We start from the raw sequence: 12,048 nt of genomic DNA, 5'->3' as shown, positions 1-12,048 counted from the left end.
GCTCCAACACAGTGCCACAATGAAGAGGATCTTTTGTCTATCGGCGATTGGAGCCGCTACCTAAGATAAATCTCGTTGCTACCAATTGGAAAATGTCTCCTCTTCTCTTAGGTCAAGGTTATTAAGCTTAGTCTCCATATTATTGAAGACAGAGGGTATTGGAACAAGGCATGAAAAATTGATTCATCTTTTAGCATGCATCTTGAGCAAGTGGCAGGGGTGGATGTAAACCAGCTATGAATTTGTTGCAACACCAAAAGCTTTTTATGAAGATTTCCACACAAAAAAAATCTTAATTTTATGAGGTAATTTCAATTCCCAAATGCTATTCGATACTTTGTTATTTTGTTATTTTGTATATTGTATATTCTGAGGCCTCAGTGAAGTAGGAGAATGAAAGAACTCATAAGCAATCTTCTATCCTGACCCAACTTCATATATACCGGATTTTGTCCAACACCAATTAACTTCATCCTCCTCCTTTGATGGTTTATATACCGGACTCAATCAAGTTTTTGTTCTAGTTTCTATCAGGATTTAGTAGCACATTAACATAATACACTTGTAGGTTCAGTTGGATTGTGATTGCAGATTGAGGGACATTAAAGGGAAATGGTGGTGGGAGCCAGTGATCTTGGAAGATGCGGACATTATCATCAGAACCTATTTTCCATAACAAGCCTTTCTCATTCACCTTGCGCTATTCAAAAACAGGTCTCCAGCCCCACGACAGTATGCTACCTGTCTTTGCATGTAAGAAATTTCTATATCTGAAATATTTAGCTTTGAGCATTTGTGAAAGTGTAGATTACTTGCCCAATAAAGCCAAATTTTGCTCCCTTAGGTCTTTGATCCCCAGTCCTCTGTCATTCTTCGGTCTCGTCATTGTGCCCCATTTAACCCATACCATTCTTCGCTTTGTCTTTTGACCCACCAAAATTGTGAGAGCATGCTATGAATCTCGTTCAACAGCGTATCCGGGAGTTTGAAACAAGAGTGTATAAATAAGAATCGCTTCCTCTACCGCTCTCAATAGCGTGTGTCTGCCACCTGAGGTCAATAAACTTTTTTTTCCAATCCAGAATCCTCTTCTGAACTTTATCCTTGATAGCTTCGAAAGTTGTTTTCTTTGATTTTTGAACTATGGAGAGCAACCCCGAATATTTGTCTTGAGATCCGATATGTTCAATATTTAGTGTCTGCACAATAGCTAGTCTTGTGTCCCGAAGTGTGTTGTGACTGAAAAAAATGGCCGACTTGTTCATGTTGACTTTTTGTCCACTGAAACCCTCATAGATTGGTAGTCGCATACCCGAAGTTTTGCTTCCACCTATCGAGATTGGTTCTTTGTTTCACTTCACTTATGAACACAATTTTGGAGGAGTGGGATTTACATATTCCTTTTAGGGAGTGAATTGTCAGGGTCTTTCCAAACACCGACAATTCCAAACTATAGTTCTCATGGCACCTAGGATGGCAACGGGTCTCCATGGAAGCGAGGACATGCCCCCCGCCCCCCAATATCTGTCCTCGTCTCCGCCCTGTCCCCACGACGAGTAACGGGGACCCCATATCCGCAGGGGACCTAGGTTTTCGCAGATATCCGCTGATTTTTTTAAAAATTAATAAAAATTGAAAAAAATGAAAAAAATTAGAGAATTAAGAATAATCTTCAATTGTCATTACAAACATAATATCCCAGTCTTTAAAGACTTAAGTAGCAATAATAACAAACATAAACAACCAATCATATTCATAAACAACCAAACAAAGTTCATCACATCATAAAAACATAATTCCACCATCTCAATCTTCCTTTCATCCCGTAATGGTAGTGATGGTAGCTTCCGACTTATTTGAATCCTACATCGACAAGAAAACAATTTAAAGCTAAAATCATATAATAACTCAATAAGTCAATAATATAAAAACAGTGTTAGATGTAATTTAATAGTTTACTTACGTCAACATCTCCTTTAATGTTATGAATTGTGTAGCACTCAAATTCTATGTTAGTTGTGGTGCCAAGTTCGTTCTAAACCCAATCTTGATTACACATTAGAGCTTCTAATGTGTCCGGGCCTACTACGATGTGGCATAACAAATTGACCACCGGTACTAAATGAAGATTCAGAGGCAATGGTAGAGATAGGAATCACCAAAAAATCCCTAACAATAGCTTGCAAAGTAGGAAACTTTGCTCCATTCAACTTTGCTCCATTTAACAAATCCAACTCACTCTTTGTACCAATAAATGCGGATTCCTCCCTTACATGCGCAGCAAAATCAGCTTGGCAATCTTCATGACTGAATTTCCTCCCCTTTGAACTTGAAGGACTTGATGGTGGTGGCGACATATCTAATTGAGCAGCTTGGTTTCTCTCTCTCTCTTCCCTTTGTTGTATATTCTAATACTAAATCTTGCACTACCCTTTCCAAATCAAACCTGATTACCCTAATTTAGAAATTCAAAATCAAATCAACCCTAATTAGAAATCAAAATAAGAAAATTTAGAACTTAGAACCTAATTAGCCTAATTCAGAAATTCAGAATCAAATCAACCCTAATTAGAATTCAAAATCAGAAAATTCAGAAATCAGAACCTAATTACCCTAATTTAGAAATTCAGAATCAGAAAATTTAGAACTCGGAACCTAATTACCTTAATTCAGATCTTCAGAATCAAATCAACCCTAAATAGAAATCAAAATCAAAAAATTCAGAACTCAAAACCTAATTACCCTAAATAAAAAATTCAGAATCAAATCAACCTTAATTAGAAATCAGAATCAGAAAATTCAAAACTCAGAACCTAATTACTATAATTCAGAAATTCAAAAACCACAAGACTGACTTACCCGATGGAGAAAAGGGGCAGACCAGCGAAGACTAGCAATTTGGCGGACAAACGGCAAAGAGAAGACGACGACCCGCGACGAGAAGACGACGTGGCCGCGACAGTGAGATCGAGACCTGCAATGAGCGACCGAGCCACTCAGGGGTTGGAAGGCGGCGGTCGACAGTGTTTAAGAAGGAGACAGGAGGGGCTGAGGGTTTGAACTTCGAGGAGGAGTGGAGAGGAGACGAGACGAGATTGCGGCGCTGAAGGACCCAGAGGGTGGGACGGGCGGTCGGCGATGTTCGAGAAGGAAAGGAGAGGAGACGAGATTGATGGTTTCACCTCTGAGGAGACGTCTCATCTTTGTCTCTAAAGCAGTGAACTGAGTGAAGCATGTGTGAGTATGTGACGGCTAGGGTTTCTCCAACAATGGCTCATATATTATATATATATCAACGGTATTTTCGTCTTTTCATATAAATGGGGATTTAACGGGTCTCCACGGGGCGGAGACCTTTACCCGTCCCTGCCAGTAGAAATTACCTCCCATACCTGCTCTCTGGCGGGTAAATCCCCGCAGGTACCCGTCCCGCCGGGAATTTTTGCCATCCTTAGTTGACACCCTTCACCCTCTGTAGCTTTGGAAACCCTAATAGGGATTGTTATTAGAAACCTTATCAAAGCACTATGTAACAGAGCACTTTGAAGACCGTCTCTCCTATTAGTATATTCATTCATAAATACATGTATTATTTAATTTATTTTTAATATGTATTTTATACTTTATTTTAATATACACTAATACCCAAAATAAAAACTATCAAAACATAAAAAAAAACCCTTAATTTCAGATTATCTAAAAGCCAACAAAATTAACCCACTGGATGACATTTTAAACTAAAGAAATCTCCAAGATCGTCTCTAACAAAAATTATTCAACTTTTTTGAAATTAAGTAATAATAAATTCTTCATTGTGTCGCTCTTATTGAACATTTGAGTGTGTATAAACAAAAGCTGAGTATTACATCATTTGATCAAAGCATTGATTACAAGACTCTCCAATTCATCTTTACATTCTTTACTCCCAATAATTATATTCATCCTTAGAGAGAAACATGGTCAAACTTTCACATTTCCAGACCCATTCAAAAGTGGCATTTTTTTGCACCTATGAGGCTCATGTTTATGTAATATGCATGCAAGGAATGCACATAGTTACCCAAATTTACATTTTTGTACCCCTAACTTTGAAACGAAAATACTCCCAACAACCTCGTTAAATTCTAAAACTTTGTGTATTTCCTTCTTTTGTAGTAGCACTTATATGGTGAGCCATTATTACTGTCAGCTTGTGTTACAATAGAGCTCTGTTGATCGTCAGGACTTGGTTTATTCACCTAAAAGTCCAAATAAAATTTAGTGTTAACACTAAAACAAGATAACAAAATGGAAACAAAATGTATACAATTAAGAAGACAAAGATGAAAATACCGGTGTGACTTGCTCAATGTCAATGGCACCATTACTGCAATGATCATTGCTTCCAGCACAATTACTGGAAAAATACAACATTCATTTAGATACAATATTATCATCATTTCTCAAAATAGAACAGCATATTTTAATATACTATACTTATTGGCAAGAATTGTAATAATGAATATTAACATATATCAAATCCACAAGACCCTATCAAAATTTAAGCCTAGTGAGGAACTTCAATTGAATGAATGCAACTAAAATTCCAAATTTCCAATAATATAGAGGGTATAGTGTTATGCCAAATGCAACTTCTGAAGTGAAAATTGTGTATCTTTTCTTTGATCTCCTTCCTACTTGTTCTAATGCCATTATAATCTCATTTCATGTTAGGAATTAATAAACAGAGATGATACATACTTGTGGATTTGTGAATTCTCTCTTTTTTCTTTGTCAGTTTCTTCTGCTTGGTGTAATACTCCAGATATCATATCAGCGTCAAAATTTAACTTGTTTCCAGACAAAACATGCTGTGTCCTTTGTTGGGACTCTGCAATATGAAACGTTAAAGATGTAATCACTGGCACATACATTGCTATATAACAAGACACTTGGAAAGTTACAAACCTATTAACAAAACTGATTCTGGAGATGGAATCTTCAGCAGCTTCTGGCACATGATGGTATCCTGAAAATCTAGAAAGGTATTGTCCAAGAATTGCGACCTCTCGAACTTTGTCATCTTTACAAAGCCAAAAGAACCAGTCCATGTATCTACAACACTAGGAACAGCAGGCAAAACGAGCCTCTCCACTCCCAACTGCATGAGCCTCTAAATAAAAGAAAATTCAAGTTAGAAAGAAGGATTCAATGGAACTTCAAATAAAGTGTAAACTATTACAAACAATAGATATGAAAAGATTTTTTTTTGTTATTACGACAATACGTGATTAAATATCTGTAAAATAACACAGCTCATTTTTGCACTATTGTCCTCTCCAGAATCATTTTATGAAATTTAATAACAAAAATAGAGAAAAAGACTTAGAAAATTCAATACCAAAAAAAAAAAAAGAGAAAATTTGTGTCATCCTTTTGTCCTAGGTTTAGACAGATCTAGAAAATACACTGTCCTTTTAGACATATCCAAACACACTCTAGTTTCTCTGTGTTTCTATGTTTGTCTTCCCTAAACCAATTGCAGCCATATAGATCTTTTTTTTTGGTCATTACAAACACACTCGCACACACTAACCTAGCTACCACGGCATTAGTTGGAGGCAAATACTTTTGCCACTGCATCACATGCCTCAGCCATATAGATCTAACTCAGTGCATAAGCATTCTTGTATGGCCTCAATTCAGGTATGCCAATCTTGTATGGGCCCATATCATGTTTTCACAATTCTTGGTCTACTTTTTAATTCAATTATCCCTAGCCCAATTTTATTATCCAAAAATCTATATCTTGATTCCACAGGATGCTCTTTTGCATTAAAAGATTAATAATGAAGCATGATTATTCTTAACTAATGGGTTATGATCAATTCACAGTTTATTTTAGGTGTAAACTACAAATATTGTATTCAAGTTTATTTATTTGTTAATTATCATAATATTCTTTCCTATTTTCAATGCTATTTTGACTCATTGGTGAAGTTGGCCAAATCATAACTCTGCCGGAAAATCTTGTCATTTCTTACTATTTTGTAGCAACAGAAAGCCAAGGGAATAAGAGAGAAAGACAGAATAATATTCGCATATCTTGGATTAGGGATGTATAAATAGGATTCCGATACATCCAACCCAGATCGAATCTATATCAGATCGAATTTTACGAATAATATTCGATTCACTAGGCAATTGGATCTTTATCCAGTCCGATCTGCAAGTATATAGGATCTAATATCGGATATTGGTATATCATTTTCAGATCCAATCCAATGGATGAGACAAAATTATATTAATATATTTGTTAAGTAGTCTTATTTCTTTTCCCTTTTTTATATTGGTTATCTTATCTCTACTATTTAAGAAAATAATTTTTGAATACTGTTTTTGAAGTAAAACATATCCAAAAGGGAAAAAAATTCATGAAAAAATTAAAGAACATTTTTTTTATTTTGAAAAGCCTTGTATCTGCATATCCAATCTGATATCCGGTTCGAAAATTGTCAGATCATATATCAGATGTAGAAGTAAAAAACTGTATATCTGATCCGATCTAATATAATTTTTAGAGCAAATCAATTGAAATTTTGGCCACATCTGGTTCAATATGAAATGTGTACACCCGTTACTATTGACTCTTTTCAGCTTCCCTCATTATTTGGAAAATGAAAATTTTGGATAGCAAATGAAATACTAATGTACAATAAAAAAATAGATACACGTAAGGGTGTGTATATTATACTAAGGGTGCGTCTATTCCTATTCTATCTTGTTTGGCATGTGTTTGTACCACACAAGCATTCTGCATTATTGCAGTGGCCGAGAAAAGGTCGCACCCAAAGGGTATAACTGTATAAGATAGGCCATCAATGACCTTGATGTTATATTAAGACAATTCAAAGTAAAATCTTCAATGTTTTTAAACAAATTCATCAGGATAGTTTATAAACCAGAAAGCTAAATGGATAAAAATGAGCATGGTATATCATCAGGAGTAATATTTTTAGATTGGAATGAATCATGAAGTAATATTTAAGAAGTTATTCAAAAATGAGCAGTTATTTCCAATTTCACTGACAATAAATCATAGGACAATATATTGTACAGTGTTTTCTAACAAAAAATAAAGGAGGAAAAAAAAGGGGAGGGGGGTAAGGGAAATGTAGGTGCCTTGTGGCTTACCTTTTCAAGCTCATTCATCATAATGCGGCACATTCCATGTCGACGATACTGTAATCTGGTTCCAATAAGAGGCAATTCTGCTACCTTCTTTCCATAAACCCTAAAAGAATTAACAAACAAACATGAGACAGGATAGGTACTTGTAGTTCAAGATTTCAAATAGCAGTCATCAACCAAGCAAAGACTAGTAGTTGCGCAATACAGATCCCATACTCACCTAACAGTTGCTGCACTTATCAGTTCTTCATTTCTCTCCAGAAGTACGGTATAGAAACCATGGAAATTCAATCGATTAAGTGTTGACCTATAAAGTGTACATGTTTACATATCAGGTATTGGCACAGAACTATAACAATGTAGCACAATTCAGTGGCAGATATCTAGTAATCAACAAAATAAATATTATTCAAGTGAATGATACAAAAACGAACACAACAAGAATAACTAACCTTCGACTGAATAAAACATCTTCCGTGAGATCTCTGGTAGACGAAGGATCCTTTAGGGGCTCAAAACATTCATGCATCACTGAGAGTGCAACATTGAGTTTGCTGTAACTTTCTGGCAATAAGTAACCTTTAGAAGTACACGGATCACTACTCTCGGAGTTTATATATTTCACCAATGTCCAAGTTAGATTGTTAATGCCCACTGAAACTGGCTCTCCTAGTAGCTTATGGAGACCTAAATATATCTACAAAAAGTAGAGACAAGTATGTAAGGCAAAAGGCCTTTCCAGCACCACGCATTTGATCATACAAATCTGAAATGCTTCTCTGGCACCATAACATTTGACACCACCAAAGTAAGCATCATTAACTTGCTACTAGTAAATGATCATGATGCAGGCATTATGAGAAATGAAGTTGAAGCAAATAGGTTTACCTAGATTAAGAAGTATTAACCATAAAATCTAACATAGAAGTTAGAGAAGTTTACTAGAATAATTTATGCAGCATATCGATGACAAAATGCAATTTTTGTTTGAATAGTAAGAAGTAAAACAATGCTTCCAGTTAACATAATAGCATAGCATTAAAAAAATAAACAAATGACCTTGATTAGTATACCTTTTTACAGTCGCTTCCGCAGAACCAGTTTTTACTATATCTTCTCGAGTTAGTTGCATATTTAGTTCTGAGGCACTTAAAGTGATCTGCATAAGGTTGGCATTGATGATAACAAAGCATTGCATCATTCATTTGCATAAGAAGGAAATATCGATGCATGACTATATGGGCAAAAATGGAAATTTAAGTAAACATAAATATTGGCTTACATTTATGTTCACACTGAATGCAAACAAGGAAATCTCCCTCCTTTTCTTTTATGTCACTTTTGCCACAAACTGCACATCGACATGATGGGCAAAACCAGTCACCTTCAGGAATGACCTGTACAGGAAAAAAAAATGAAGGCAGCAAGAGGAAACAATTCAGTTCCAACAGCAATTGTTGAATGAAAGTGGTGAATTGAATTAAGATATCAATAACAAGATCCAACCAAATATGATGAGATTGAGGAAGAATATTATTAGTTACCTCATCAGCTAGACATGTCACATGAAATGAAGATGGACATTGATCGCATAAAATTAGATTCCCACCATAGTGGCAAACAGAACAAATATTGTCATTCTCGCCTTTATGAAAATATTTTGGTGGTTTTGCCATAGCTTCCCTTGTCATATGATCTTCCACCGTTTTTATCAGGCAATCTAATAGTGATCTACCATCTTCTAAAATAATACTTGCAGCCGGTCTGCGTGTACTACAGCCACTAGCATGACTTTCAAAGCCAGCAAGACTATATACTTTCAAACAACAATTACACTTGATTCCATCACTGGTTATTCTCCCTTCAGCTAAACAGAGCCTGCCTTTTGGCTTGTAAGAAACCTTAGACCTTGGCAACAGAATGTTGTTGTCTATCAACCAAGAGAGTACATTCTGAGGTTTCTGGTGTGACAAAGAAGGGGTAGACACCTTTTGCACCCTTTTATTTGATCGCAGCACGCGTCGAGGTAATCTATTTCTTTGGTGCTTAGATAAGCTGGGCTTTGTATTGTTCAAGAGTTTCCGCTTCCGACTATGGTTTGATCCACTTGAAGTTATGACTTCTGTGGGAGGTACCATGCAATCCAGCCATTGGGACGCTTTCTGCAATAAATTGGCACTCCAAACCTGGTCAACATTATCCTGTGCATTCAAAGGTTGCATTCCGAGCTTGGTCCATTTAGCAACATTTTGTTCAATACAATAAAGGCAAGCTGCATGGAGTGTTGGGAGATTTCTTCCCTTGTCTGGAGGGATATACACAAATCCTTGTCTTTTATTTCTTGGGTTTGCATAGTGATAGCTCCATCCTTCAGCCAATAGATGCCTCTTTGCTTTGGACCTACCCACTTTCATGTCAGGCCCTCGCATTGCAGATCTATTCAAGCTATATTCTAAAACAGCTTGAGGACAAAACTCAGGTTCATCTGCAACTTCATCCACAAGAGACGACACAACTGGTGGCAAAATACTTAGATCATGACTCTTTTCTGATTGATCAATAAGAATAGGTGCAAGATGATTGTCATCTCTAAGTTGCATCGCACTCTGATCATTTAGATCCTGATTCTTTTCTGATTGATCAATAAGAATAGGTTCAAGATGATTGTCAGCTGTAAGTTGCATCATACTCTGATCATTTTGGGACGACAAAGGGTTCATGTCCGAGTTCTGTGCCACATACTTACAAACCCGACTGAGAGAGTAGTAAACACCCTTTTTATCAGGCGACCTATATCTGTACCTATAGCTTGCTTTATGCTTTGTCCACTCAATTTCCCATCCAAGATACGCAAGATGTTTTCGTGCTTTTTCTGGGCAAGCTCTTTTAGCTGCCTGTGCATATTCTTCAATAGCATCAGGACATAACTCAACGTCAGACAATCTGAGAGGTTCCCACTGATGAGTTGAACTGCGAAGCTTTGTATGTTTTCTTCCACTAAATATTACTTCAGTAGCCGGTTCTTTCTGCACTGAAACTTCTTTCTGAGGGACAGTTTTGAGCCCATGATCCTGAATGGTAGGCCACTTTTGAACAGCGTTCAACAAATTTGACGACTCACCTTCTTCCATAGGGAGTTCAGCAATCCCATCATCAGAACTAAACACATTATCAGAGTTACCATCACAATAAGCAGTTGTGATACAAATGCTACTCAACTGGCCAGCAGAATTCGCAACATCCAAAGAGTTGGCCATATCAACTTCCTGATTGAAGTCAACATTAGCGGTAGATTCAACCGACTCCATCTCCGGTGTTTCTCTCAATAAACTCCTTGGAAGATCTAAAGAGGAGCAAACTTCTCCTAGTGTAAGCCTTAAGTAATCATCAACTACCTCCATTACCATTTCTTTCCATGACTCTTTCTCATTAAAAGTCCATTCCCTAATCTTGGCGAAGTCCTTTTTGGTCCTTACATCATACCAAACTTGCTTCACCGAAACTGAAATAAACATCTTCCTCTCATACTCCTCAAGAACTTCAAGAAAAACCCAGTTCCCTCTCGACTGCCACTCCCCAGTAACCTCATTCCAATCATAAGTTATCCGCATTTGATGAACTCCAATCTTCATCTCATCACCCAAATCCGGAAAATATACACTCCTCTCTGGCTTTTCATCAAAGTGATCAAATATAACCCCTTCCCACCAAGCTTCTTCATGGTACACATCAACACACAGACCAAATTTAAGTTCCCTACTTTCAAATTCCCTCTTAGGAGGCACCGGCCTAATCCAACCACGAATGTTGCAATTTGAAGAGTTGCTATCGCCATCCAATACCTTCGGAACAGTCACCTTTTCCACAAGGTAATTCACCTCATCATCAAGTAATATGTTATCATATTTGACATGGCGCTGCAGCCTCCCAGAATGGACAACTTTCCCCGGGTGCCATGATCCCTGAAAGCCTTCCTCCATGCTCCTGACCTGGAAAGAATTTAGAATTTTTTCAATCTCTATTAAATGGAAAATTTTCAAACAAGGACAGAATCATAATCATGTTTCACCAACAAGTAACTAAAAAAGAAAAATAGGCAAGTGATCATGATGAGAATTACTTTGCATGGAACAGCAAAATAAGAACAATGCACATCATCAAACCTTCAATGGGAATATAATCATGAAAGCAACAAAATATGACAAATGTAGCTGAAAACATTCAAGCCAATTGTAGAAAGGTCATCACAAACAAAAGATTAAGTACATTGTATAACAAATACAATTGTAAAGAATCAATAAGGGCAAGGACACGAGGGGAAAAAAGAGAAATTCTTTTTACCAAAAATAGAAAAAAAAATAAAGAATCCTTTTATTTTAAAGACTCCTGAAAAAAATTGACTTTTCAGTTTTCACCGCCGCCACTCTTTTGTTTCTCTTGTGTCAATGTCAACTAGTTGTTACAGTATATTTTACTAATCAAACTAGTACTATGCTAATGGCTGTGAGATGGAATTTTGTTCACAATTAATGGGAGTCATATTTCTGAAAATGGAAAGCTTAATCTGTCATTTTAAATAGTTAAAAATAAGATCGAATATAAGATTTTTTATTCTATAATTCTTGAAAATAGTAACACCAAAAGCATTTCAAGAAGGTTGGCTTAACCTTCAACGACCAAAAATTGAACATCAATAACCTTCGAAGAAGGAAAACTACCCTTGTCACTAAAATTAATCTTTTTGAAAGTGGAATAGGAAAGGATAACAGCTGAGCTCCCTTCACCCAAAAAGACTTTTTTAACTAAAAGCTCACTAATCTATATAGAGATAATCATAAGGTCGTCAAGGTTCTATTAGCACCGCGAAAATCCTCTAGA

At 36.4% G+C, this 12,048-nt stretch overlaps 1 protein-coding gene across 1 annotated transcript; it reads right to left on the bottom strand.

The window, feature by feature from the left end:
• Positions 1-3,822: 3,822 nt before the first annotated feature.
• On the bottom strand, positions 3,823-11,391 carry LOC130974328 (uncharacterized). The gene is made up of 11 exons (XM_057899166.1): positions 11,334-11,391; positions 8,715-11,188; positions 8,453-8,567; positions 8,244-8,329; positions 7,623-7,867; positions 7,391-7,477; positions 7,174-7,273; positions 4,948-5,152; positions 4,741-4,870; positions 4,333-4,396; positions 3,823-4,238 (listed from the first exon to the last, which is right to left on the bottom strand). The coding sequence occupies exons 1-11, from the start codon at positions 11,389-11,391 to the stop codon at positions 4,125-4,127; spliced, it is 3,678 nt and encodes a 1,225-aa protein (XP_057755149.1). The 3' UTR covers positions 3,823-4,124.
• Between the last annotated feature and the right edge of the window lie 657 nt (positions 11,392-12,048).

Source organism: Arachis stenosperma, chromosome 1, assembly GCF_014773155.1.
Source record: "Arachis stenosperma cultivar V10309 chromosome 1, arast.V10309.gnm1.PFL2, whole genome shotgun sequence".
Lineage (NCBI taxonomy): Eukaryota > Viridiplantae > Streptophyta > Magnoliopsida > Fabales > Fabaceae > Arachis > Arachis stenosperma.
Note: the sequence above shows the minus strand (reverse complement) of the source record. Positions and strands in the feature narration are given on the sequence as shown.